The 26,886-nt window shown below is 45.1% G+C and overlaps 1 protein-coding gene across 3 annotated transcripts; it reads left to right on the top strand.

Annotated features, from left to right (window-relative positions):
- On the top strand, positions 1–26,617 carry LOC116596800 (cytochrome P450 27C1). Of its 3 annotated transcripts, none has more exons than XM_032353961.1 (9): positions 1–593; positions 6,528–6,645; positions 8,003–8,202; positions 9,490–9,699; positions 11,417–11,580; positions 18,475–18,641; positions 19,824–19,902; positions 20,188–20,391; positions 24,446–26,617. In XM_032353961.1, exons 1-9 carry the CDS (start codon positions 179–181, stop codon positions 24,560–24,562), a joined length of 1,674 nt encoding a protein of 557 aa, XP_032209852.1. In that variant the 5' UTR covers positions 1–178; the 3' UTR covers positions 24,563–26,617. The 3 variants fall into 3 exon arrangements, with proteins under 3 accessions (XP_032209852.1, XP_032209853.1, XP_032209854.1); XM_032353962.1 differs by having other exon boundaries at positions 312–593; positions 6,455–6,645; XM_032353963.1 differs by having other exon boundaries at positions 367–593; positions 6,528–6,649.
- The last annotated feature ends 269 nt before the right edge of the window (positions 26,618–26,886 follow it).

Below are 26,886 nucleotides of genomic sequence, written 5' to 3'. Positions count from 1 at the left end.
GCCATGGTCGGAAGTGGGGTTGAATGTAAAATTTTGTGGTTTCGAAGAACGCTTAAGTGGCGAATTAATGTGATGTGAAGGAAAGCTAACCGCCTCATTCCCTTGCAGTCTAATCACAGACCACCCCTTTTTTTCAGCCTTAGGGGAGGGAGCCTTTAATAATGGTCTGTGTAAACTGATGCCCAGGCGGTATGAGTTCGAAGAAGCGCTGCTCGAACACGTTGAAGCGGAGCAAAGAGCAACCCCCAAGGACAACAGCTCCCCAAACAAAAAAAATTGCTTCGAACAACCAACCCACCCAAACGGCTGCAATGGCTCTGCTGGCGCGAATCCTGAAAGCCCGTGTGAGCCCGGCGCCCGGGCGGGGCGGGTTCCTGGGCGCCGGGGCCCCGCGGCCGTCCCGGCCCGAGGGCGCCCGGCTGCCGGCGGGGGCGCGGGCCGAGGACAAAGGAGCGGGACGGCGGGGAGCGCCGCGGGCCGGGGGCCAGGCCGAGGGACCCCGCAGCCTCGCCGCCATGCCGGGGCCCCGCACGCTCGCCAACCTGGTGGAGTTCTTCTGGAAGGACGGCTTCAGCCGCATCCACGAGATCCAGGTAGCGGCGCGCGCGGGGCCGAGGGGGGAGCGGGCCAGGGCACTGTTCCTCTGAGCTCGGAGAGCTCGCGCGCGCCGGAGGGCGTCTGGGAGGAGGCACCGCGGAGGGTGCCCGAAGGGACTCCAGGGAGGGGGCACCGGGCGGGGGACGCCGGGGGCGTGGTGCTAGGCCCTGCCGGCAAGGGGACGTCAAGGAGGGTCGCCCGGTAGGGACCCCGAGGAGGAGGCACCGGGCAGCGACGCCGGGCGGGGGTGGGGCAAGAAAAGTGGCTTCAAGGAAGGGCGCCAGGGCGGGGTCTCCGGGCTGGGCGCGCCGGGGAGAGGGCTCTGGGGAGTGAGCGTGAGGAGGGCTGCCGGGGAGCAGTCCCCGGGTAGGAGACCTCGCGCGGGGTTGGGACGTGTGGAGCCCAGCTGGGGGAGTCGCCGTCCCGCCTCGGGATGGCCCCGAGGGGGGCCCAGAGGAGCTCCTTTTCCCGCGGGGGTGTCGGGTCCCGGCCCCGGAGGGCTGCGAGCAACTCTGAGCATTCAGAGCACCGCGTCTACGCGGTCGAAGTCTTGTTGAGTCCGTTTCTGGTTCCTTTTGCTTGTGTTTTGTAAATGAAAACAAACACTCTCCCCCTCCCCCAAAGAGCCGAGGTCCGGAGGCCACAGGTTGGTTAGCCTCTAAGTGATGGGGTCGCCACACGAATGTAAATGATCCTTGGCTGCAAGCCATGACAGAGGCAGGGACCTAGGAAGAACCCAGTCGTTCCAATAACCTGTCGGAGTTTTGGGACCGGCTCAGTCTACAGTTTCTTATCTTGACCCTGAGTTTTGCCTTTCTTCCCTCATCGCACATTGCGCCCTTCATTGCAAGGCGACCCTCCACCTTCCTCTCGTTCGCTCTGGCAGCTGCTTCCTCGCTGGACTTCTTCATTGTCTCAGGGCTCCCACCCAGCGCACACTTACTTCTGGGACCTGGGCCTTATGACCACCCTCCCCCCACCCCCACTCCCCACAGTCCCACTTCCTTCTGTCATCCTTCAAAGCACTTCTCAGGGGGAAATCTGTGACCACCCACCCGAACTGCTGTCATGGTCATTCATTCGTTCCCTCAACCGAGAAGCATACATGGTGGTGCAGAGGCCCTGATTGGGCTGGAGAAGCAGAAACTTCATTGGGAGAAAACAACAGTAGAACTCAGGAGCAAGTTTAATTTGATTGAAATTCCAGCCCCTCCTCTCCATCCCCCACACCAACCCTACACAGTGTTCTGCCTGACATGCTTCTAGGAGTCAGAAATGATTTTCTCTCTTTTCCGTGTGGAATTTGAACATAAGCTATTAGGATGGTAGTTTTCAAATGGGATAAAACATGTTTTGCTATTGATTGTGGGCAAGGCATTGCAGCTGGATTTTTTTGTTTCTTTTCTTTTCTTTTTTTTCCTTTTACCTGCCTCTGGTCCATCTGGTTTTGTCCTCACAGTATAAGCCCACAGTTGGTTCCTCAGCACAGGTTTCTTCGAGAAGCTGACCACGTTTAAAACCTGCCTCTCTAGCAGGAGCCACCTAGGGAACCACCTCTCCACAACTACAAAGTGTCTCAGTTCAGAAGGCTGTTTTCTCTGCATCTGGCCTGCTTCCGGCTATCACCCTACAGGCAGCCCTCCTGCCCAAGGCTCAGACCGCGCCTATCACCGTGATCAGTCCCGAGTGGTAGCACCACTTGCCAGAGGATAGTCATGGAACTAACTCATCTGAGCTTTCCTGAAACAGGGTAGACAAGCCCCAACTGTTCCCAGCTCTGTTGTCCTTCTGGGCTCCCCTTTTCCTTTATTCTCCAAATAGCACTCATTTGCAAGAGCTAGAATCCTCCTGAAACCCCTCTGAGGACCCCAGGGAGTGCTTGATGGCCTTGGGTTACCCCACTGCAGGAGTGCTCAGATTGCTCTAGACTGAATAAGGTTTTAGCAAGCCCATCTGCCCTGTTCTTCAACTTGCTCCTGTGGCACTTGTAGGTGGAAGACAGTTACTCTGCTACCATTACCTCCAGTATACTTTATTCCACTTGTGATAACACAGTGTTAGCTCACGGGTCATCTGTATGGTTCAAGTCTTTCCCGCACAGGTGGAAAAGACCCAGGTGTTGGTTGAGTGACTTGCCCGAGGTCACACAGTGGCAGAGCAGACATCCCCGCCTGTGTTGCCAAAGACTGGTTTCAGATGTGACGGAGCAAGAGGGCCCTGTGTTCAAATGTTAGCCCTCCACAGGCACCTGTGGAGTCTTGACCCACAGGTCAAGTCTGGACCTTAGTTTCCTTGTCTGTACAGGAGTCTGACAGTCCTCATCCATCTCACAAGTTATGGTAAGGTCAAATGAGATTAGGGCTGTGGAAGGGCTTTGTAAGCTATAATCGTAACATGTAAATACTAATAATGAACACTTTTAGAACTCTTTTCAAAGTCCTACACATGAGGCAGTTCTATTATTTGTCCATTTCTCAGGTGAGGAAACTGAAGTACAGTGTGTAAAGTTGCCTAGCTAATGCACGTTGAGCTAAGATTCAAACTCCAGTGTCTGTGCTTCTAATGTCCAGACAAATTCTAAGTACTGGGACTGACTGTATGGTTCTGTGGTCTGCTAGCAAAAAAGTGCTGTACAGTATCTGGGTCATCCATCTTGTTCTTTCTTGTGCCTGGTCGATTGCTTCCTTGGGCTCAGGATACCCATTCAATAGCTGAATTTGTTTGGGGAGTGACCCATTTCCCAGTAGTTTCAATCCCATTTCCCAGTAGTACAGTCATCTCATCCATGGTTCCCATTCAGAGACCCAGCGGAACACCTTTCAACTGAGTCTGAGTTTCTTCATATCTGGGTGGGAGGACTTCACCCCGGTTGATAAGGAAGTGAGTATCTTCTATCTGAAGAGTAGAAGAACGGAAAGACAACAGCCCCTCTGGCCTGCTATTTCTGAGCTTAAGAAGAGGGTGATAAGAAATGTTGGCAGATGCAAAAGAGAGACTTAGTCATTTTCTCCATATGCTCAGCCCTGGCTCTGCCATGCTGACCTAAGGCAAGAGGCACTCTCTCTCTCTTTTATTTATTTATTTAAACCATTTACATTTATTGTGATTTCTCTTTGTCTTTTGGTACTAGCGCTATTGAGATATAATTCATATACCATACAACAGTCACCACAGTCAATCTTAGAACATGTTCATAACCTTAAAAAGAAACCCCATATTGTTTCTTTTAACTACCACTTCCCAACTCTCCATCCCTCCAGCCATAAGCAACCATTAACTTACTTTCTGTCTTTGTAGACTGGCCTATTCTGGACATTTCATATAACTGGAATCATAGCATGTGGTCTTTTGTGTCTGGCTTTTTTCACTTAGCATCACGTTTTCAAGGTTCATCTATGTTGTGGTATGTACCAGTACATCATTTCTTCTTATGGACAAATAATACTCCAGTGTAGAGGCATACTACATTTTCCTTGTCCATTCATCAGTTGACAGAACATGGATCATTTCTACCTTTTTGCTAATTGTGAAAAATGCAGCTGTGAACATTCAGTATAAGTTTATTTTTGTATAGATATATGTTTTCATTTCTTTGGATATAGATCTAGGAATGGAATTGCAGGGTCAAATAGCAACTCTAGTTGAAACTTTGAGGAACTGCCAGACTGTTTCTCAAAGTGGCTGCACTATGTACATTCCAACCAGCAAGTGTAAGAGGTTGTGATTTCTCCACATCCTTGCCAGGGCTTGTTCATAGCTATTCTTTTGATTATAACCACTGTAGTAGGTGTGAAGTGGCATTTCATTGTGATTAGGATTTGCATTTCCCTGATGACTAATGATGTTGAGCTTCTTTTCATCTGCTTATTATCCATTTGTATATCTTCTCTGGAGAAATGTCCATTCAAATAATTGCCCATTCTTTAATTGGTTCATTGTTTTATTGAGTTGTAATAGTTCTTTATATGTTTTACATACAAGTCCCTTATCAGATATGTGCTTTGCCAATATTTTCTCAATTCTGGGGATTATCTTTTACTTTCTTTATAGTGGCCTTTGAAACCCAAAGTTTTAAATCATGATGAAGTCCAATTATCTACTTTTTTTAAAAAGATTTTATTTATTTATTTGACAGAGGACACAAGTAGACAGAGAGGCAGGCAGAGAGAGAGGAGGAAGCAGGCTCCCTGCTGACCAGAGAGCCCAACATGGGGCTCGATCCCAGGACCCTGAGATCATAACCCGAACCAAAGGCAGAGGTTTAACCCACTGAGCCACCCAGGCACCCCCAATTATCTACTTTTTCTTTTGTTGTTCATGGTTCTGGTTTTATATCTTAAGATGCCATTGCCAAATTCAAGGTCATGAAGATTCACCCCTATCTTTTCTTATAAGAATTTTATAGTTTTGGCTCTTACATTTAGGACTTGAACGCTTTTGAGGAAATTTCTCACATATCTCATATATCTCTTATATCTGGTATGAAAGAAGGGTATAAATTCATTCTTTGCCTTAGATATCCACTTGTCCCTGCACCCCCATTTGTTGAAGAGACTATTCTTCCCCAAATTAATTGTCTTGGCACTGGCACTCTTGTGGAAAATCAGTTGACCAGAGATGTGTGGGTTTATTTCTGAATTCTCAATTCTACTCCAGCGGTTTAGATGTTTATCCTCATGCCAGTACTATGCTGTCTTGATTACTGTTGCTTTTGTAGCAAGTTTTGACAGAGAACACAAGTAGGCAGAGAGGCAGGCAGAGAGAGAGGAGGAAGCAGGCTCCCTGCTGAGCAGAGAGCCCGATGCGGGACTCGATCCCAGGACCCTGAGATCATGACCTGAGCCGAAGGCAGCGGCTCAACCCACTGAGCCACCCAGGCGCCCTGTAGCAAGTTTTGAAATAGAGAAAAGGGAAGCCTTCAACTTTGGTCTTTTTTTCAGGGTTGTTTTTTATATTGGTCCCTTGCATTTCCATATGAATTTTAAGCTTGTCAATTTTCTACAAAGAAGTCAAAAGAAATTGTGATAGAGATTGTGTTGAAACTTTGGGTCAATATGGGGAGTATTCCCATCTTAATAATATTAAGTCTTCCAATCCAGGAACATGGGAAAGCTTCCATTTATTTAGGTCTTCTTTAATTTCTTTCAATGGCTTTCAAAGTATAAGTTTTGTACTTCTTTTGTTATCTAAGCATTTTATTGTTTTTGATGCTGTTGTAAATGGAATTGTTTTCTTAATTTTCTTTTTGGATTGTTCAATGCAACTGACTTTTGTATATTGATCTTATATCCTGCAAGCTTGCTGAACTTGTTTATTAGTTCTGATAGTTTTTTAGTTGATTCCTTAGAATTTTCTGTATGGGAGATCATGTCATTTGTGATTAAATGTAGCTTTAGTTCTCTCTTTCTAATCTAGATGCCCTTTCTTTCATTTTCTTGATGGGGGCCATTTTTATAGGTTCATTAGAAATTGCCTGCAGAGGTCTCTCTCTCTGCAGAACAGGGTGACAGAGCTGCTGAGGGTCTGGGACAGGCTAGCACAGTCTTTTTGGCTCAGGCCATTGAAGGCTCTGCAGTTCATCTCCATCCATAATGACATTTCTGTCTTGTTGCTCCACAGAGCTAAGTATTGTTAAAATCATGCTCTAAAGAATAAGAAAACTTATGTGAATCTGGTTAATGACGTGGAAGTACATTCATCTTAGGAATATGTAAATGTACAACTCTGATTCAGCTTTGTATAATGTAGAGCTTTCCTCTGCCCCAATTTTCTACTCCCCTAACACCCAGAAGTCTTTATATCAAAGGTATATCATATCTGTATTTTTTCCTTTTTTGGTTTCTCCATGGTATTGCAGCAGAAGCACACACGGGAATATGGAAAAATCTTCAAGTCTCACTTTGGTCCTCAGTTTGTAGTATCTATTGCAGACCGAGACATGGTGGCTCAGGTGCTCCGGGCAGAGGGGGCCGCGCCCCAGAGAGCCAACATGGGGTCCTGGCAGGAGTACCGACACTTGCGAGGGAGATCCACCGGGCTCATCTCGGCGTGAGTATGTGGCCCTGGTGGGCCGTGGCTGGGAGGCCCCTGCTTGGATACTTGGCTTTGAAAACCAGTCTTTAATAAATTGCACACCTCCCAGTGGCATAGTGGCAAAACGGCCTCTGCGTGATCTCCTAAATACTGGTGCCAGAGGGCCGGTCCCTTCTCCTCTGGGAAGAGGTTTGATGGCAGGGACAAGGTCGGGTTGCACTAGCCTGGGAGAAGGGAAGAACTGTTTCTCAAGCAGTGCTCCAAGGCTGTCAGTGTCCTCTCTGTGACAACGAAGGGAGGGAGGTTCACAGAGCAGATCTGTGGGCAGAGGGGGAAGGAGCAGCTGCTTTAGGAGACACCAAAGAGAGGCTAAGAGCCTTCCTGTGTGGATCGCTATGTGATGCTGTTCCTATCTCGTAACAGGCTATGATTATTGTTTGTAAACAAGGCTTACCAACACCTCTGTGCCCCTAAGAGCTAAGCAGCACAATTCCATGCAGGAAGGAGAACACAGAACACCTGTGGAGCCCGTGGTCTAAATCCCTTTGGTTTAGAAATTCCATTTATGATTCTTTTTTCATATATATGCCCTATACATGAATTGAAGAGAAGTACAACCATAGGTTTCTCAAATGAGGTAAATAAAAGCTGGGACTGGGAGGGAAATAACCAAACACCTTCTCCCCACTGATCCAGCCCTAGAGGGGAGTGGCCAAATGCTGCAAAGGCTCTCGCTCTCTGTGCCACGCGTTGAGGCATCCACTATCCACTCTCCTCCCAGGAGCTCAGTTCAGAGCTCAGGAGTTCATACACATAAACCTTTTTCTCTTTTGCTAATCCCAACAGCCTCGTGTCTCATTATTATAATATTTCTACAGGGTTTTTTCAAAGGAAACCATCTCACTTTCTTTTTTTAAATTTTTTATTTATCTTTTAGATTTTTTTTTTAAGATTTTATTTATATATTTGACAGACAGAGATCACAAGTAGGCAGAGAGGCAGGCAGAGAGAGAGGAAGGGAAGCAGGCTCCCTGCTAAACAAAGAGCCTGATGTAGGGCTGGATCCCAGGACCCTGGGATCATGAGCTGAGGCAAAGGCAGAGGCTTTAACCCACTGAGCCACCCAGGCACCCCTCATCTCACTTTCATAAAGATGATTCCCAGTGGGATTTTTCCCCTTCCAAGTTTGCTTTGAGGGGAACAGACTACAAGGCTGAAGTTCTCCCCTCCTCTTGCACAGTATCTTAATTCTATTTGGATCGGCAGATCTTGTAGGCTTTTTATTGCTGGGGAAACTCTCAGAGGTTCCCTGAGTTCTTTTCCAGGATGTCAATGGAAGTAAGATGATTTGAAACTCACTTTATTCTTCTAGGGAGGGTGAACAGTGGCTCAAGATGAGACGTGTACTGAGACAAAGAATTCTGAAACCAAGAGATGTGGCCATTTTTTCAAGCGAAATCAACCAAGTTATTGCTGATTTAATTAAAAGAATCTACGTCCTCAAGAGCCAGGCAGAAGATGGAGAAACGGTGACCAATGTCAATGACCTTTTCTTCAAATATTCAATGGAAGGTGAGGTGAAGTCAGAGGGTAGATGGCAGAAATGGTAGTTCTCATCCACTGGGCATGCCCTATGTCCCTGGTAGGCACTGGGCTGAGCCCCGCACGTACACACCCATATCCCTCATGGTGCTGACTTAGCCAGGGGTACTGTTACTGCTGGTTTACAAGTGGGGAAATTGAAAACCCGCCCCCATTTTTAGTGGCAGAAACTTAATTTCAAATCCAGGTCTTTTTAACCCAAGAATCATGCTCCTAATTCCTGCATATTTTGCTTTAGCACAGTTTGTAGAAAATAGTAGGAGATTAGAGGGCATCTACTGCAGTCATTCTAGCTTTTAAAATTCATGTGGGATGGGTAGGGTATTCCCATCCATGTCCTAAAATCAAAAATCAAACCCCAAATGTAGTTATTGAAAAGTCCCTGCCCTCTCTCTCCTGACCTGGGGAGGTCACCAGTTTCTTTAAAGGATACATATGAATACTCTTTTTTCTTTTTTTGCTCAGAGGGAGAGAGAAAGCACAAGCAGGGGGAGGGGCAGGCAGAGGGAGAAGCAGGCTCCCTGCTGAGCAAGGAGACAGGATGCAGGACTCTATCCCAGGACCCTGGAATCATGACCTGAGCTGAAGGCAGATGCTTAACACTCTGAATCACCCAGATTTCTCTAATTTTCACTTAAACAAAATAAAACAAAAACGTAACAGTAGAGAACCAAACTTCTTGTTTTGTACTTTTGTACTCTATCAGCATTCTCCTTTTTTAGAAGTGAGTTTACCTTAGTTCAAATTTAATTTTTAAGTTAACTTTTTAAAGTTCTGTTAATGCTCCCTGAGCAGAGTAACAAAATCAACAGAGAGTTGTAAACACAGTGGAAAATCATGCTTTTTCCTGATTCATTGAGACTGTTTCCTCTACTCCTGTGACTCTCTGGGCCTGGGGCTCCCCCCTTCATGGCCCAGAGGAGCCACCTTTCAATTCCCTAGCGTTGCAAGTGGCCAAAAGGTTGGGGCCTTTGCATCCTGGGTCTTGAACAAACCCAGGGGAGGGGGCGGTGGGGGCTGCTCTACGGCTGAACCCTGCCAGACAAAAGGAATGACCCGCCAACCTGCTTCTTATCAGCCCTGAATACTCAAGCCCTGGAGCTCAGGACCTGGTAGAGAAAACCTCTGGTGATACAGCAGAACCTCGCTGGAGGAAGGCCCCTTGATTGCTTTTGCAACTTTTATGGCTAGATGTTGCCTGTTGATACTGTGCGTAACGAAAAAGGAGAGGGTCTTTCAACTCACTTTCCTGTGCAGGAGTGGCCACCATCCTTTATGAGAGCCGCCTGGGCTGCCTGGAGGACAGCATCCCGCAAGACACCGTGGACTACATCGAGGCCCTGGGGCTCATGTTCAGCATGTTCAAGACCTCTATGTACGCGGGCGTCATCCCCAGGTGGCTCCGCCCATTCATCCCGAAACCTTGGCGGGAGTTCTGCAGGTCCTGGGACGGACTCTTCAGATTCAGTAAGAGAAGAATCGAGGGGCCCCTGTTGTCTCACGGGTTGACCCAACTGTGCGGCTTGCAGCGTATCTGAGGCTTCTGCCGCTGGAGGGGTGACACTGTGGAGGGTGGCCTGGTGTGGTTGTGTGCTGTTACTTGGACCTGTTATCTGGTTCAGCTTCTCAGATGACAAGACGCATGTCGGTTGCTACTATCAGCAACACAACCGATTTCCCATTTTTGAATTCTTTTCATTGTGACAAACATGCTAGCGGTGATATATGCAAGTAAATGTTGTCTAAGGGAGATGATGTCTTTGGTCCAATGATTCTGTCAGTGCTTGAAGTGCAGACAGCGTTTTGGGCCTGTGCACTTTCTTTCTTTCTTCCTTTTTTAAAAAAATTATTTTTGCTAACATATAATGTATTATTTGCCCCAGGGGTACAGTCTGTGAATCATCGGACTTACACATTTCACAGCACTCACCATAGCCCATACCCTCCCCAATGTCCATAACCCAGCCACCCCATCTCTCTCCATCCATGGAACCCAGGAACCCTCAGTTTGTTTCCTGAGATTAAGAGTCTATTATGGTTTGTCTCCCTCCCAATCCCATCGTTTCATTTTTTCTTTCCCTACCCCCCACAACCTCCTCACCACCTCTCAAATTCCTCATATCAGGGAGATCATATGATAATAGTTTTTCTCTGGTTGACTTACTTCACTCAGCAGGATACCCTCTAGTTCCATCTACATCGTGGCAAATGGTAAGATTTTGTTTCTTTTGATGGCTGCAGAGTATTCCAGTGTATATATATATATATATATATACCACATCTTCTTCATCCATTCATCTGTTCTTTCCATAGTTTGGCTATTGTGGACATTGCTGCTATTAACATTCGGGTGCAGGCCTGTGCACTTTCACTCGAACATTCTCACTTGCAGCTTTTTGGAAAGAATCAAATTCCTCTTTTTCTTACCTGGTGAAGCAAACAAGGAAAATATACTTTGTTCAAACCCAGAAAAGCGAGATTAGTTTTCCTACATAGCTAACCAAAAAGATTTCCAAAAAGATTTTTAGAACAATACTAACGTTGAAAGAAGTGTCCCATAGTGTCTTTTGAAGACCAACATTCATTTGAATATGTGAGTTCTGATGGATTGAATGTGGCACTATCTTTTTAGGGTAACATAGCCTTTACTCTCACTCCATTCTCCCTTCTGGAAACATGGTAGAAAAAAAAAAAAAAAGAAAAGAAAAGAAAAAAAGAAAGGATCTGTAGTCTTATTACTCCAAAGCTTTCCTGGTTCTTTGATGAGTGAAGCAAACATTTGCAAGTATCTTCTGCATTATTTTCAGAGAGGAAGAGATATTTAGCTTGTTTTTAATTTTTTTTAAAAGGTTTTATTTATTTGAGAGAGAGAGAATGAGCATGAGGTGGGGGAGAGGAACAAGCAGACTCCCTGCTGAGCAGGGAGCCTGACTATGGACCCTATCCCAGGACTCTGGGATCGTGACCCGAGCAGAAGGTAACTGACTGAGCTGTGCAGGCGCCCCCTGTTTTTAACTTTTCATTCATTTATACAAACAAGCATGTGGATGAGCTTCCCAGGTTGACAGCAAATTGACCTGGGTTTCGTTTAGCTTTGGAATCTGCCACAGATTAAGTTACTGGAAAGATGAAGAGGTTATTCTCAACAAAACTTCTTTAAAAAGAAGTAACTGTTTTCAAACAGGCCAAATCCATGTTGACAACAAGCTGAAGGACATACAGTCCCACATGGACAGCGGGGAGAGTGTGAGAGGGGGGCTGCTCACATGCCTCTTCCTCAGCCAGGAGCTGACGCTGGAGGAGATCTACGCCAACATGACGGAGATGCTGCTTGCTGGCGTGGACACGGTGAGTGTCTTGGCCTTTGTCTCTTCTCGATAAGCAAAGCACAGCTGAAGCCAGGAGCCTTCCTGAGTAATCTCATACGTGCATAACGTGTTGGTGCTAACAACTTCTGCTTCACTGCTGAAAGTTTCCAGGAGAGAACTCCAACTTTTAAATAATATACATGTATTTTAAAACATAAAACCATAATTCTGCAAAAAATGTAAGTTATCACGCACACAAAGTAACAATATGTTTTAAAGCTTAAAAATCATTCCCGATTGACAAATCTTGGTTATTGCTTCATAATACAAAAAATGAAGAAGCCACAGACATTAGAAACATTATTATTTATCATTTAAAGTATTACAGGTCACGGAGAACTCCCCAATTCATTTTATAAAGCCACCATCCCTTTTAAACCCAAATGTGCTAAGGAGAGCATAAGGAAAAGTTTAATTAACAGTTTGACTTATGAATATGTGTGTCTATCGGTCTTAAATAAGATGCTGATGAATAGATGTATTGTGGCAGATGAGTAATCTACTGTGACCAAGGAAGGGTGACTATCAGAATGAACAAAGCACAGCCAAGAGATTGGGTGGGAATTGCATCCCATGTTGTTAAGTGAGAAATGAAGATGCTGAAAACTGTGTATGTTGTGCTCCTATTGGTAAAACAAACAGTGGCCTGGCCGCTGCTCATCTGTGTGCGTGTCCATATCTGTACATGATTTTAAGAGTGTGGAGCAAAGTATGGAGGGAGCACACTGGGTTGTTAACATGGGTTACCTGCCTGGGGAAATGGGAGCCACGTTTCCCTCCAAAACATATGTGTAATGGGATACATTTATTCATGTATGAAAAATGATATACATGTGGGTATATATACAGAGAAAATTTAAAATTTGCTAAAAAAGAAGTAGTGAAACAGGAAAAAGCAGGGCTAGGCTTTTAGTATTTGGTGGAGGAAAAGTTAGTTGAGTGAAATAATTAAGATCTGCCTGATGCTTCAATTTCCAAAGCCCTTCAAAACTAAACAACTAGGACATGGGGAGATGGAGAGGAGAAGGGAGCTGACGGAAATTGGAAGGGGAGGTGAATCATGAGAGACTATGGACTCTGAAAAACAACCTGAGGGTTTTGAAGGGGTGGGAGCGGGGGGTGGGAGGTTGGGGGAACCAGGTGGTGGGTATTGGGGAGGGCACGGATTGCATGGAGCACTGGCTGTGGTGCAAAAACAATGAATACTGTTAAGCTGAAAAGAAAAAAAAAACAAGAAAAAAAAAAACTAAACAACTAAGCTTTTCCTTTACAGGAGTGCTTCTTGAACTTGAATAAGGCACAGACCTCCTCTTTAAAGAGGTCTGTTTTGTTTTTGTTTTTGTTTTTGTTTTCTTGACCACATAAATTTTTAATGAGGTATAATTACATTAACAGTTGAGGTAACAACTTGCATAGGTATTTAAATGAATGATTTTAAACTTTAGCCATTTAATACTGAAGCTGTATTTTTGGCATAAATAATTTGTCTGTTCAGAGATAAATTCTCATTGCACTTCATGATCAGCTGCCCCAATGATTGTTCTCTGAAATTTAAGTAAAATTTGCTAATAGAGGTCCTTTTTAAGCTTATACTTAATAGATGATCAGTAGCCGAGAACAGCATTCCACAGGATATTATCTTTCATTAAGATTTCAACCTGTACGGAAACCCCCTTAAAAAAGGAAAAAATCATCTTCCAGTGGATAACCCTGAGCTAAGATGTTAAATAGCTGATCTATAGAGGTTAGTGAATAGTTACCAGCAGTTGGATTTTGAAGAAATCTAAAAACAAGATATAAGCTTGAGCCTTGCATACTTCATCCAAGGTGCACATGCTTAGCTTGGAATCATTGCAGTGTACCCAGAACCCTTCTTCAGAATTATAGCAGTAGGCAGTGTAGTGACCTGAGCCAAATCCTTTCCCATGGTGCATTACTACAGCAGATAAATCATAGATAAAACATTCTGGTCTGAGGGATTTCAGGGATTCCCTGCAGCAATAAGGCTCCATGTTTAGGCCCCACCCCAGGGTTGACATTGTTTTTATTATAATGTCACATAAACATGTAAAAGCAAAAAACTTAGTATAAATTCCTTATTTTTATGGATCTTCTACAACAATAAAACAAGACATGTATAAAACTAACCAATGAAATCAATGTGATCAATGAAAATTCAAATCAGCCATGTGAATGTGAGGAGTGGTGTGGGTTTGCTGTAATGGGGAGGGGAGGAGCGGAGTGAATGGTGGGCCTGGCCTCTGAGAGGATTTGGGTGTGTTGTCCCTCCTGCTCCCTGGTGGTAATTAAGAGCATCACAGGAGGTGGAGCACAGAAAGGACCATTCCTACCAGAGGCCCCTGAAAGGATCATCAGCAGACACGTTCTTATAATTCATATTCATTTTCTAAAATATTTCTTAAAAAAATTTTATTGCAGTATAACTTATGCAAAAGAAATGGCACCCTTTTAAACCGTACAATTTATTATAACTTGTTGGCAGATACAGGATAAACACAAATGTGATCATTTATGAAACCACCACCCTAATCAAGATCCTGAAATTTCCTTACTCCCATTTCATTCCATCTCTCCTGACCCGCCTGCCCCAGGTAACCGCTGATCTGCTTTCTGATGCTCAACATCAGTTCTCACTTTTCTAGAAATTTTTAGAAATAGAATTATCGCCCTCGCCCCGCAAGGACTGACAAGACGCCCTCGTTCGGATGCATCTTCTCTCTCTTCTCTCTCCCTTTATTTCCACAAGTCTACACACTTATATACGTTTACATGACCAATCAGCAAGCAGGGTACAGGAGGGAGCGAATCAGGCTGTGCACCTAAACGAACAACTACGCTAGCAACCAATGCTGTTTACTTCCTCTTTGGGCGTTCCGCTTAGTCTCACGAGGCAATCCTAACCTGGCAACTAGCCAGGCGCCATCTTTTAATGGCGGAGGCCGCCCTGGCCAGGGGCCTGCCTCCGACATCTCCCCCTTTTTTTTTTATGGCAGGGATCGTGCCTGTCTTAGGTTGTCAGTGGCGGGGAATATCCTTACCCGTCATCAGACGGCAGATATCAATGATCTGCGTCCTGTCTTAGGTTGGTATATTTCCCCCACCAATCTTACCCGTCGTTGACTATCAATCCAGCATACTTAGCCACACTTGGGGGGATGTTCCAGCCTCGATGGCTAACAAGGCCTGCACCATGGCTTGCTGTTGCCTAGGTTGCTGTCGCCTCCAAATTTGCAGTTTCCTTACTAGCAGAATCAAGCCCACTACGAGGATTATCATCAGACCAATTATGCTAGCCCATTGTTTCGTAAAGGTTAACACATCTTGCAATGTTTTGATTATCTCTGGGAGGGTTGCAAGCTCAACTCTGGTGTTATTTATCCTTGTTATGCCTAGTAGCAGGTGCTGAGTATAGTTTTGGAATTCTGCGGACTAATTCCCCCGCAAGTATTGGGAGAGCTGTCGGGAGACATTCTGTTAGTCACTCATATTAGTATAGGCTATGGGAGCTACACAAATTGCCAGGAAGGGTACTGTACATCCCAGTCCCAATAGGGCCCCCCATATGTCCACTTGTTCTTGAACCAAATCCACTCTCTGGTTGACTATCAGGATTCCTGCTTGCAGATGTGCATTGATCTGAGTCTATGTTTGAAGGGCAGCCACCGTTCCTTCTGCAAGGGTGTTCACAGCTTCCGCAGTGGGTATAGTTGCAGCAAGCGAGACTGCTGCTGCCGTGGCAGCTGCTGTAGATATAGCCAATGCTGTCACAATGGCAGCAGTGATACCAAAATCTCTCTTCTTTCTGGATAGCACCAGGTAACTTGTCCTCTGGAATGGAAACTGGGATAGGAACATGGGTAGGGATACGCATAATCACAGCCAGCTTGAAGGCCGTGACATTCCAGCACTGGGAAAGATAGCAATTCTTAGTGCAATTCAACGTATCATACAGCTCGCTAGCATTTGTTATGAGGAAAAGGAACGGTGGCCAGACGCATATGGGAGTGGGCTGATAAGTAATCAAAGGGAGAGGAGGGAATATGAGAGAAGAGTTAGTCACTGGTAAAGGATATAGCCATGCTTTAACCACTGCTCACAGCTCTCTGCCTTGAGTCTGCCACAGGAGGTGTAGCATCCCCAGAGTTATCATCAGCATCTTCAGCATCATGACTGGTGTTTGGAAGCAAGGCTGCACGCACCAGCCGCTCTGGGATCCAAATTGGAGCCTCCTTTTCCTGTGGAAAAACACATACAGACCCCCTACTCCATACTAACACTGGATCTGGTCCATTCCACTTTCCTGTGAGGATGTCCCTCCAAAGTACTAAAGGCTTAGGGGAAGCAGCAGCATCACTTGCATGTCTGTCTGCAGCTGATCTACCCGTTTTGTCCAACGTTAAAAAATTCAAAATAAAGAGAATGGTGTTGAGCTTATCTTTAGGGGACCTGAAGGTGTCCCCTATTACCCCTTTTTGTTTATAAAGCGCATTTTTGTAAGATGCGCACGCTCCACATTTTGTAAGCGCATTATTGTAAGATGCGCACGCTCCACAACACCCTGTCCTTGTGGGTTATAGACAACAGACATGGACGTTAAAGACTCGCCGCTAAATTCCGACTCTAAGGCCGCCCCGCTTCTTATTGCGGACTTGTACAAGTTAATCCCGGCTCTAAGGCCGCCCCGCTTCTTATTGCGGACTTGCTAAATCCCGGCTCTAAGGCCGCCCCGCTTCTTGTTGTGGTCTTGTACAAGTTTCCCACCACCTTTGTCTTGGTTTTACCCCGCTTACCTCGGACTTCTCCCTTGCAAGGTTTTTCTATTTTTACTCCCCGCTTTACCGTGGAATTCCCACTTTTGAACGTGGCTAATGTCCCCGCTTTACCTGCGGACCTTTACTCCCCGCTTTCCTGCGGATTACCTTGCAAGATTCCTTTATTTAGTTCCCGGGTGCCGGCGCCATTTATCGCCCTCGCCCCGCAAGGACGACAAGACGCCCTCGTTCGGATGCATCTTCTCTCTCTTCTCTCTCCCTTTATTTCCGCAAGTCTACACACTTATATACGCTTACATGACCAATCAGCGAGCAGGGTACAGGAGCGAGCGAATCAGGCTGTGCACCTAAATGAACAACTTCGCTAGCAACCAATGCTGTTTACTTCCTCTTTGGGCGTTCTGCTTAGTCTCACGAGGCAATCCTAACCTGGCAACTAGCCAGGCGCCATCTTTTAATGGCGGAGGCCGCCCTGGCCAGGGGCCTGCCTCCGACATAGAATCATACAGTGTATATTTTGCATCCAGCTTCATTCAGTCAGCGAATGATTTCCGGATTAACTGATAGTTGCATATCAAAGTAGTTTATTCATCGTTTTATTGCACTTCACAGATAGATTTTTTTTTTTGCAAATTAAATGTTTGTGGTCACCCTGCATTGTAGCAAGACTGTTGTCTCTATTTTTCCAACAGCATCTGCTCATTTTTTGTCTCCAAGTCATATTTTGTTAATTCTCATGATATTTCATTTTCATTATTATTATATTCATTCTAAAAATACACAACACAATATTATATACATAATTTGTATTAGATATTGTTATATATAACATAAATATATATTATACATGATAATATATAATAGTAGAATCACTGGTCTGTGCTCAGTGGGTGATTAGGACTTGCTGAAAGCTCAGGTGACTGTTTGCAGTTTTTACCAATAACGTATTTTTAAATTAAGGTGGGTAAGTTTTTGTTTTAGACATAATACTATTGCATACTTAAGAGATTACAGTAAAGTATAAGCATGGCTTTTATTTGCACTAGGAAAGCAAACAATTCATTTGACTAACTTTATTGTGATACTCGTTTTATTGTGGTAGTCTGGAACCCAACCCAGATTATCTCCAAGGTATGCCTATAGTATCCCATTGGATGAATATACCACATTTGGTTTTTCCACAGAAACATGACTGTAATAGAAATTTCTAAATTTTTTCCTTATCATTTATAAGGAAGAACTTGCACATTATATATATTATAGGTGAGCTTGCCCTCTAAAAACATATGATATCTATCACAGGGAAATGATATCAGTATGGCCTACTGACTTTAGATTTTTTTTTAGGTAAAAGTAAAGGCATTTATATTGTGGACTTCACTTGTTTATGGGAGTGAAATATAGTCACATAGATAATAGGGAAAATGTAGTGAAAGTCTTGGAACCTCAGAGAATAAGTCAGAATTGTTTTCAATGACCAGAAATGTAATTCTTCAGTCTGAGATATGGTATTTTAAAAAATGGTACTGTTTTGAATAAATGATCTATTAAATCTTTATAGGTTGCTTTACTTGAGAAGGTCATGGAAACAGTGATCAAATTACCCTCTGCCCCCTATGAGCAAGTCCCGTCCAGTCACTGTGGCCCTGGCATTGCCAGACTGAACAGTTCCCAGGCTGACCAGCAGGCTCTGGCCCTTGCTAGCAAAAAACAGATGACATTTGCAAAGAAGGTCACAGAAAATTCCAGGCACAACTTCCAGGCTTGACCAGCACCCTTAGGTCCTCTCAGATGCCATTGAAGAGGGCCGTTCTTACGTGATCCAAAAAAGTTCCAAAATAATGTCTTCTGCAGCCCTTCATTGAAAGAACATCTGAATCACACAGTTGATGTTACTTTCAAAAAAAAAAATTTTTTTTTTCTATCATGATTTAGGGAAAATCAGCTTTTGCTTTGGTAAGGCCTATGAATGAACATGACTGCACATGTGCTTATGCTCACTTGACTTCCTGGCCGATGTTGCCTGTTGCTTAAATCCTTGGTTTTACCCATGTGCCTGTGTCTGCTGGTTTCTTTATTAGACATCCTTCACGTTATCCTGGGCAGTGTATCTCCTGGCGAGGCACCCAGAAGTGCAGCAGACGGTGTACCAGGAGATCCTTAAGAATTTGGGGGATAGGCACGTCCCAACAGCAGCCGACGTCCCCAAAGTCCCACTGGTCAGAGCTCTGCTGAAGGAAACACTGAGGTAAAAGGCTCCCCAAAATTCATGTCAAAAACTGTCTTGTGAGTCTCTGATGCTTTATCATCATGATTTAATTGGGTCCAAATGCACCAACAACCTGCAGTGGCCAAAGGAGAGAGTTTTAACTATCTTTTTTTCCTCTCTGCTCTTGTCAGAATAACAGAAAGACTGCTCTGTTTTATGGTCTGAACTGTTCATGTTCTTCATAAAGCTCTTTGGAACCATCACCCCACGACATCGTACCTGCTTTAGTCATTTGTTTCACCAAGTTCCCCAGCGTGCTCCTGGAGCAGTACTCCGTGGTTCCCATTCCTCTGAATGTAAAGCAGAGCAAAAGGGATTGATTGGGCCCTTTGGCTGATTACCAAACCTGCTTACTGTTGTTCTTGTGTGGATATGCTAGTCGAACTGGCAACACCGAGTGGACTCACTCACTCCATGACAAGGCTTTACCGACACTCAGAAAAGGCTGGACGTGAGGGACGTGGGTGGCCTTGAGTGGGTTTGGGTGGGAGGTAGGATCAGGCGGCCAGTGAAATTTCTTCCTCCTTTGAGGTTCAGGGATTCTGAACCCCACGTTCCTCTGTGGAGGACCGCTGTGCAGAAGAGCTGAGATGGATTCACGGTATGCCCGACAGTAATTCTTTTAAACTTGACTTGATCATGGTGTTTCAAGTTGTGCCTCCTCAATCCATAGCATGTTGTTTAAGCTTGGGGGAAAAAGCTAGCGGTGTGTTTACTGGTATCTGTCAATTGCAATTTTGTTCAGAGTTTTCTCCAGATTGCCTCTCAGAGACAATTCAAACGCTGAAGTAGAGCTTTTCTCAAAATGTGTTTCCTGGGTCCCTGAGCCCTGTGGCCTGTTCCTTGAGGAAGGGGGTCCCATGTGCACATAAGTTTCCCAGACTCAGGATTATCCCTCCTGGGAACACAATAGCACGTTCAAAGCTCTGCTTTGTGTTTCGTGAACATTTTTGACCAGGGGACCTGCTTTCCCTTTCCTCAGGGTACTCGCCGGCCAAAGCTAAGGAACCACGCAGGTCCTCACAAGATTTTTTTAGGTGAAACTGGACCTTGTGTTACGTTTTAGAAAAATGAAAATGACAAGATGTCCAGATTTTTGAAAGTGAAGTAAAATACTTTAAAAGTGACTACCCAATCCTGCTCCTGTTGGTTCTTTTCCAGGCTGTTTCCAGTGTTGCCAGGTAATGGCCGAGTGACCCAGGAAGACCTGGTCATTGGCGGGTACCTCATTCCCAAAGGCGTGAGTATGGTTGCCAGGGTGTGGGGACTTGGGCTCTGCCATGTAGCTGAGCAGGAAGTCTGCTGGTATGTTTAGGAAGTCCTTGCACCCTAGCAATATCACTAGGTTCCTTTCCTTCTGCACGTATTTTATGATGAAGATGGGGCTTTGGAAGCAAGGACCCTTATGTGTCTCCTCCTAGCCAGAAGCATCTCGGGAGGGACCGGCCAACAGGGTTCTTGCCTCTGCCCTGCTTTTGTGTGATCCTATTCTTCATTCCTTTTCTCTTGCAAATGGTGCCTTCAGACCCAGCTGGCCCTCTGCCAATATGCCACATCCTATGCGGATGAGAACTTCCCTCGGGCCAAGGAGTTCCGGCCGGAGCGCTGGCTGCGGAAGGGAAGGCTGGACCGAGTTGACAACTTTGGGTCCATACCCTTTGGGTATGGGGTTCGGAGCTGCATCGGGCGGAGAATCGCAGAGCTGGAGATCCATCTCCTCGTGATCCAGGTAGGTGGGTGAGGGCCAGACATCAGCCTTCTGTCTTGGCCTTGTTTCCTGGGCTCCATCAGACCAAGACTTGAATAGGAAAGGAGATGCATTTGGAACATTTGGAAAACTCAAAAGTAAGAGCTTCATGTTAAATCCTTTTTACATTTTAAAATGCCACCCCCTTGGGTCCCCTGACCACCCATTGAGCCTCTTTTCTCCTTGGAACCATGGAGAAGCAGTTTGGGCCCTTGGAGGCCCGAAGGACTGGGAAGTGGCCATGTTGTGCTGGGTCTACCGGGACCCAAGAACTCAGCTCTTGAGCAGCTCTCTACAGAAGTGAATGGGAAGGTGATACGCATGTCAAAAGATTTCAGAGCAGCAAAGGCATTAGGAGGCTCCTTAAAATGCAGGTTCCTGGGCCTCCACAGAGATAGTAATTTGGTGGATCCGGGGTGGGGCTTCAGTGGGGGGTTCTGATGCTGGTGGTCACTGGGCACACTCTGAGAGACGTGTGAACCAGCCACTTACACAGTGCAGTGGTTCTCATACTTGATTAGGTTATGAAACAACAGGAAGGCTTGGTTTTTGTTGGAGAATACCTTACATTTAATCTCTTACTGTTAAAATAGATGCTTTTCTGCTTCTACTGTTTTGAGTTTGTGCCATAGCATGAGCTAAATTGTGTTTGAAGGAAATTTTATAAAATGAAAGACTTAAAAAATTTTTTGTTAAGGACTTTATTTATTTGACAGCATAAACAGGGGGAACAGCAGGCAGAAGAAGAAGAGACTTTAGTAGAGAAAATTCTACTTGTTAGGTTTCCCTGCAAATTTAGGAAGACTACTGTTAACATGTCTTAGCCATGGAAGACCTTGGCCCAAGGTTTGGGAGCTATTGCCATTGACATTGCATTGGAAGAATGTAGAGATTACCTCGTGACCCAGGCTCCCCATTTTATTGAGGAGGCAACTGAGGCTCAGAGAGTTGGAGCCACTTGCCCCGGTCACAGAGTGGCAGGTACAGGGCATGATCCAGGTGTCTTGACTCCTTTCTACATTTCTACCATGTCATGGAGGTGCTTTCCTGCAGCCTCACAGATCTTAGAGCAGAACACTGAGAGGTTAGGACCTTGAAAGATGGCATGAGTGAGTGCAAGGTGCTATGGAAGCCAGGCCAGCCGGGGAGGGTGGAGAGGGATTCTGTATGGTCAGCACTTGGGGACAGCTCTGAGAGCTGGAGAACTTGAGAGGCTTCTGCTCAGCTGGGGAGTGGGCAGCCGGAGGTGTGGGAGTAGAGCACCTCTTGAGCTGGGCGGCTCAGGTGGAGAAAGCCTGGTGATCGCTGTGTCAAACAGTCATCCCCAGCTCGGCTGGGATGCAGTGACTGCTGGCCAGGCTCAGTGGGGTTGTCACCAGTGCAGCCATTCCTGGGGACGGTCGACCCTGTGGATATTGACCCATCTTGCTGCATCTGGGGTGAGAAGCAGCTCAGTGTGGTGGAGATGGGAGTTCTGGGGCAAGTGGACTCAAATCCCAGCTCTGCTGTTTGCTGGTTCTGACACTCTGGGCAGGTTTCTCAGCCACGAGGAGCCTACTTCCTTATTCATGAAATGAGCCAAATACCTACTTCTTGCGTGTGTGAGGACACAGTCTGTGCTGGAGAAGTGGAAACTACTGTTGGCCATGCACTCTGAGTGTCTGCCCTTGGGTTTTTGGGAATGTCTCACGCTATAAAGTGCTGCCATAGATTCTACAGCCACATCCGGGACAGGAAGAGGCTTTCTACTGAGTCGGCCATGGGGTTTCTAGCCCTGCCTGGCGCTTCTTTGGAAGAGGGTCAGGAACAGGGTGTTTGGTGGCCGCGATGGAGTTCTGTTTCTTGGTGCTATTAACATACAACTGTACCTGCTGGAGTTTTCCTTAGAGCCCTCATTTTTACTTGAGAAAGGGAGCATCATTATCTGTAATTGTCAAGGGGGTAAAAAAAAAAAAAAAAAGAGAGAGGAGGCACAAATAAGCCATGCTAGGAATGAGAAAAGAGATACAGCTAAAAATGCAGTCGCTGATTTTTTTAAATCAAGAAAATACCACAAATGACTTTTTTTGCTAATAGGTTTGAAGACTTAGATAAAATGTACAATGTACTAGAAAATGTAAGTTGCCCAAATTGACTCGAAAGAGAACAGACCTCAGATACCAAATGCATGGAGTCAGCAGTAAGGAGATTTGCCCCTCCCAAATATTCCAGACCTGGACGGTTTCATTGTAAGTTTTATCAAACCTTCAATGAACGGGTAATCATCATCTTATACAAACAGAAACTAGGAAAAGGAAGTTTCATTTTTATGAGACTTGCATAGCCTCAATAGTCAAAACCTAGAGAGGGTAATATGGGAAAGGAAAACCACCAGCTAGTCGGATTTATTAACAAAGAGGGAAGATATCCTAAGTGAAAACTTGGCAAATGGAACTCTGCTGTGTAGGCAACAGAGATGCATCCCCAGCACATCAGGTTTATTCAGAAATGCAAGGATGGCCCACCTTAGGGACATCTGTTGATATCACTTGCCACAGTAGCTAATTGAAGGAGAAAAATTAAATGACCCCTCCCCCCGAAAGAATGATAATGTGCCACACATATTCGTGAAGAAAATCTCTTAGCAGTAACAGAAGGGCTTTCCTTAACAAGATAAATGGCGTCTCCCCCAGTAGGATGGGGAACATGCCTGTGGCTTCAGGAAGGGAAAGGACTTTAGTGGTGCACTGTCAAATGGGAGCAAGATCTTTGTCTCATGCAGAGAACTTTTAGAAGATACACTTTAGCTCCTTGCGACTTGAGATGCAAGAGGGGCTTTGTTTTTTGCTTGTACATTTCCTGTGTAGTTTGGATTTTTTTTTAGTGAGCATGGTGTTGCCCACTCAGAAATGGAAGAAGGCCATGTGGCACGTTGGCCTGAAGGTGGAGGAGACCCACACATGAGTTCTTTTGCTATATGGGATGTGCAAGCAGTTCTGCGAAGTCAGAACCAAAGGTCAGAGATTAGGTGTTTTGCTGAAGCTATCTCCATGCCATAACATGTTGGAGCTGCCTAAATACGGTCATTCAGCTTGGCTCTTGAAATGTGACAATGGAGGAGGTCCAGCATATGTTCCCAGTCAGCCCTGCCCCTTCCCCCTGCCAGACTTCCCCTGGGGCCCCAGCCCACCTGAGAACCTGTCAAGGAGTCCTGGTTCTTTGCTTGAGAGATGAGGCGGGAGAGGGAGTCAGGGCTGGGCAGGGGTGGGCAGCCCTGATCCCATGTGACATTTTATGTTCTCCCAAACTGACACTTTGTTGGGCTGGACTTTATTCTGGACCTAGTGGGCAGCAGGGTAAGGGGCAGTAGCTAGTGTGCTGGTGAGCATGGCCCTTCCTCCCCTCCAGGAACCCATGCGTGCTCTGACTCAGGCCTTTAGAGCAGGTTGCCTTGAGTTCCCTAAGGCAACATGACCTTGAACATCAGGCCAGGGCGGGTAGGTGGCGAATGTTATTGCTTTAAGCTGATGGATACTTTGGTACTCTCTAAAACTCATTGTTGAGGTACTTCCAGGCTGACCCTGAATGGTAGAGCTGGTTCTCTTTTTGAGCAGCAGAAATGAGAAATGCAATCAAAGGTACAGATTGAGAATATTTAAATTGAGGACATCACTGAAGGCTGTTTGGATGATTCACTTGCCAACAGCAGTGCGCTCCCCCAGGCCTCTCTCATCCTGGGTTCCCAGCTGGAACTTTCACCTTGTCTCTCTGTCCTCCTTCCTCCTTTGATTCCTTCTTAACCTTGACCTAAAGAGGAAGCAGAGGCGTTGGAGTTTTGAAATGGCTGAGAAAATAGAAGTCGTTTGAACATTGTGTCTGCAATGTCTTTGTCATGTGAGCTTCCCGGTTGTTCAGTGGACAGGCTGGGTTTCCGTGCAGGACCTAGTGCTGCTCTCAGCCCGTGGCCACCACAGGAAGAGGAGGGGCTCTCATTCAGAGCACTATGAGTCCTCTGCTGACTCTATTTTGAATCCCCCCTCTCTCTTTCTCTTCTTAGTTGCTTCAACATTTTGAAATCAAAACATCCTCTTGGACTAAAGCTGTTCCTGCAAAAACCCATGGGCTGCTGACGCCAGGGGGGCCCATCCATGTGCGTTTTGTTAACAGAAAGTGAGCCTGGATTTTTAAACCCAGCCAGCTGCCTGACACACACCGGTGTTCCAGTGTTCCTGATGACAGCAATGGAGAGAAACCATCACTTTTACAGGCTGTCTTCGTGATAAATTGCCCCCCTCTCCCCAGGTTCTGGGAGACTTGTACATCTTTATGCAAAGTAATTTGAAAAGATTATTGGACTTTGGCAAACCAGTGTAGCTTTTTCTTTGGAGAAACGACTGTTTAAAAAGGAGGGGCACTGAATCCTGGTGTCTCCTCCGTGGTCTTACCCTTGTGTTGTACTTGATATTCAATTAATTATAGTCTCCTATGCATTTGTGCAAGGAAGTGTTGGTTTACTTACAAATTCTGCGCTTGAACATATGTCCTGTTATACTGCACCGGGACTCTATGTCAGGAGGCCAATGCAACTGTTTCTAATTTGAAGAGGGAACATACGAGTGTCTCTGTAATACTGTAAGTATGAGAGGAAAGCACCAGAATCAACATTTTATCCTGAGTACCGGTTTTAGATCCTGCAGAAGGGCTCAAAATTAACAGGACCATATTCTTATTTTTCTCTCCAAACTGGTGCTTCCTTTTCCAGTAAGAGCTCCTGAAGAAGTTGAAGATTAGCTTTTGTTTGAAAGAAATAATCAATGAAAAATAGAACTCCTGGTGGAATCCAGAATAATTGGGTTTTATGACCAAGTGTAAACACTAAAAAGATGTATAAGAAAATCTGACTGTGGAATTTTATTGCCTCAGTTGAGAAAAATGAATTAGACAAGCAGCGTGGAGAACTGTATAACTTTAGAACATTTTTATTTTAAGGAAAAATAAATATATAAGTGGACATGCTATAGATAAAATAATATTTTGATCTTCATGGTGTTGTTTTAAATATCTGAACTGGAGATGTGATCCAGCTGTTGGTGCTTATGTAAGGCTCCAACCGGATGCTTAGGGCCTCAGGAGTGTTCGTTCATGCCAAGCTCTTTTGCCTTTCACGCTACTTGCTGATCGTTAATAAGAAAAAGCACCATTTTGTAACATTCTCCTTGCATAGTCATGCTTGAAATGGCTTCTTCTCAATCCCACAAATCTTTTCACACACTCCTTCCCCCAAATCACTTTCCTACTAATACATACCACACAGCTCCCCCTGCACTTTAGTTAGTCATGTCGCAAAATAACCCTTAAATAAAATAGAAATAATAGTCATTTCACATCCCGTCTTTGTTAAAGTACGTAACAACGTTAAATCTGTGTGTGAAGGCAGCACAATTCTAGTCTGAGCGCTATGGAAACATGTATAGTTAAATATGAAATTATGTCATAATAACTGACAAGATGTTGGATTACTTTGAGATCTATAAACTTTTATAAGCTCGCTACAATTTTCTTCTGTTTGTAACTGAAATTAAAAAGTACTGAGACAAATGAAGCGACTTGAAGCGACCTCTTGCTCTACAACGCAACCCTCTTGGGCAGCGTGTCCCTGCCTGGTGATGGGTCTGTGGTGAAGACAGTGATAACACCCGAGCCTGCTGTTCTGTCTCACTGGACAGAGGGACAGACTGACCTTAGGAGCCTCCTGATGTGATGCAACAGGAAGCATGTGGCACCAACTACGTTGTTCTTACGGAAGAAATGGAAATTGTATCGGATAGGTCTGTAGATCTACTACCAGTCTGTAGGAAACACAGGTTATAGAGGGACTTGTGAAAACTCCAAGACAGATACCGTATGATCTCTCTCATAAGTGGAATCTAAAAACAAAAAAACAAATGACTAAACAAAAAGCAGAACCAGGACTATAAATACAGAGAAAAAAGTGATGGATGACTAAGGGAATTGGGGGTTGGGAAAAATGGGTGAAGGGGCCTGGGAGGCACAGGCTTCCAGTTCTGGGATGAATAAGTTGTGGGAATGAAAGGCACAGCACAGGGAATACAGTCAGTGGTATTGTAGTGCAAGGCATAGTGAGGGTAGTTACATGTGTGCTGAGTGTAACATAATGTGTCAAGTTGTCCAATCCAAGGTAATATTGTGTCAACTATACTCAAATAAAAAAAATGGTTTTGAAATGAAAAAAAAATAAAGTGGTCTTTAAATGGAAAAATTATTATTATTTTTATAGATATTATTTATTCATTTGAGAAAGACAGAGACAGAGCACAAGCAGGGGGAGAGGCAGAGAGAGACAAAGAATCAAAGACACCCAGCTGAGCAGGGAGCCCGATGTGGGGCTCCATCACAGGACCCTGGGATCATGACCTGAGCTGAAGGCAGAAGCTTAACCATCTGAGCCCCCCAGGTGCCCCTAAATGGAAAAATTAC

Source organism: Mustela erminea, chromosome 8, assembly GCF_009829155.1.
Source record: "Mustela erminea isolate mMusErm1 chromosome 8, mMusErm1.Pri, whole genome shotgun sequence".
NCBI classification, from domain to species: domain Eukaryota; kingdom Metazoa; phylum Chordata; class Mammalia; order Carnivora; family Mustelidae; genus Mustela; species Mustela erminea.
This window is presented reverse-complemented; position numbering and strand designations above follow the sequence as displayed.

Bases quoted from the DNA above. Each gene is read 5' to 3' on its own strand.
- LOC116596800 (XM_032353961.1), top strand. From the start codon at position 179: ATGCCCAGGCGGTATGAGTTCGAAGAAGCGCTGCTCGAACACGTTGAA. The intron at 6,646-8,002 runs GTGAGTATGTGG...TTATTCTTCTAG, and splicing joins TCCACCGGGCTCATCTCGGC to GGAGGGTGAACAGTGGCTCA. The intron at 19,903-20,187 runs GTGAGTATGGTT...TGGTGCCTTCAG, and splicing joins GGTACCTCATTCCCAAAGGC to ACCCAGCTGGCCCTCTGCCA.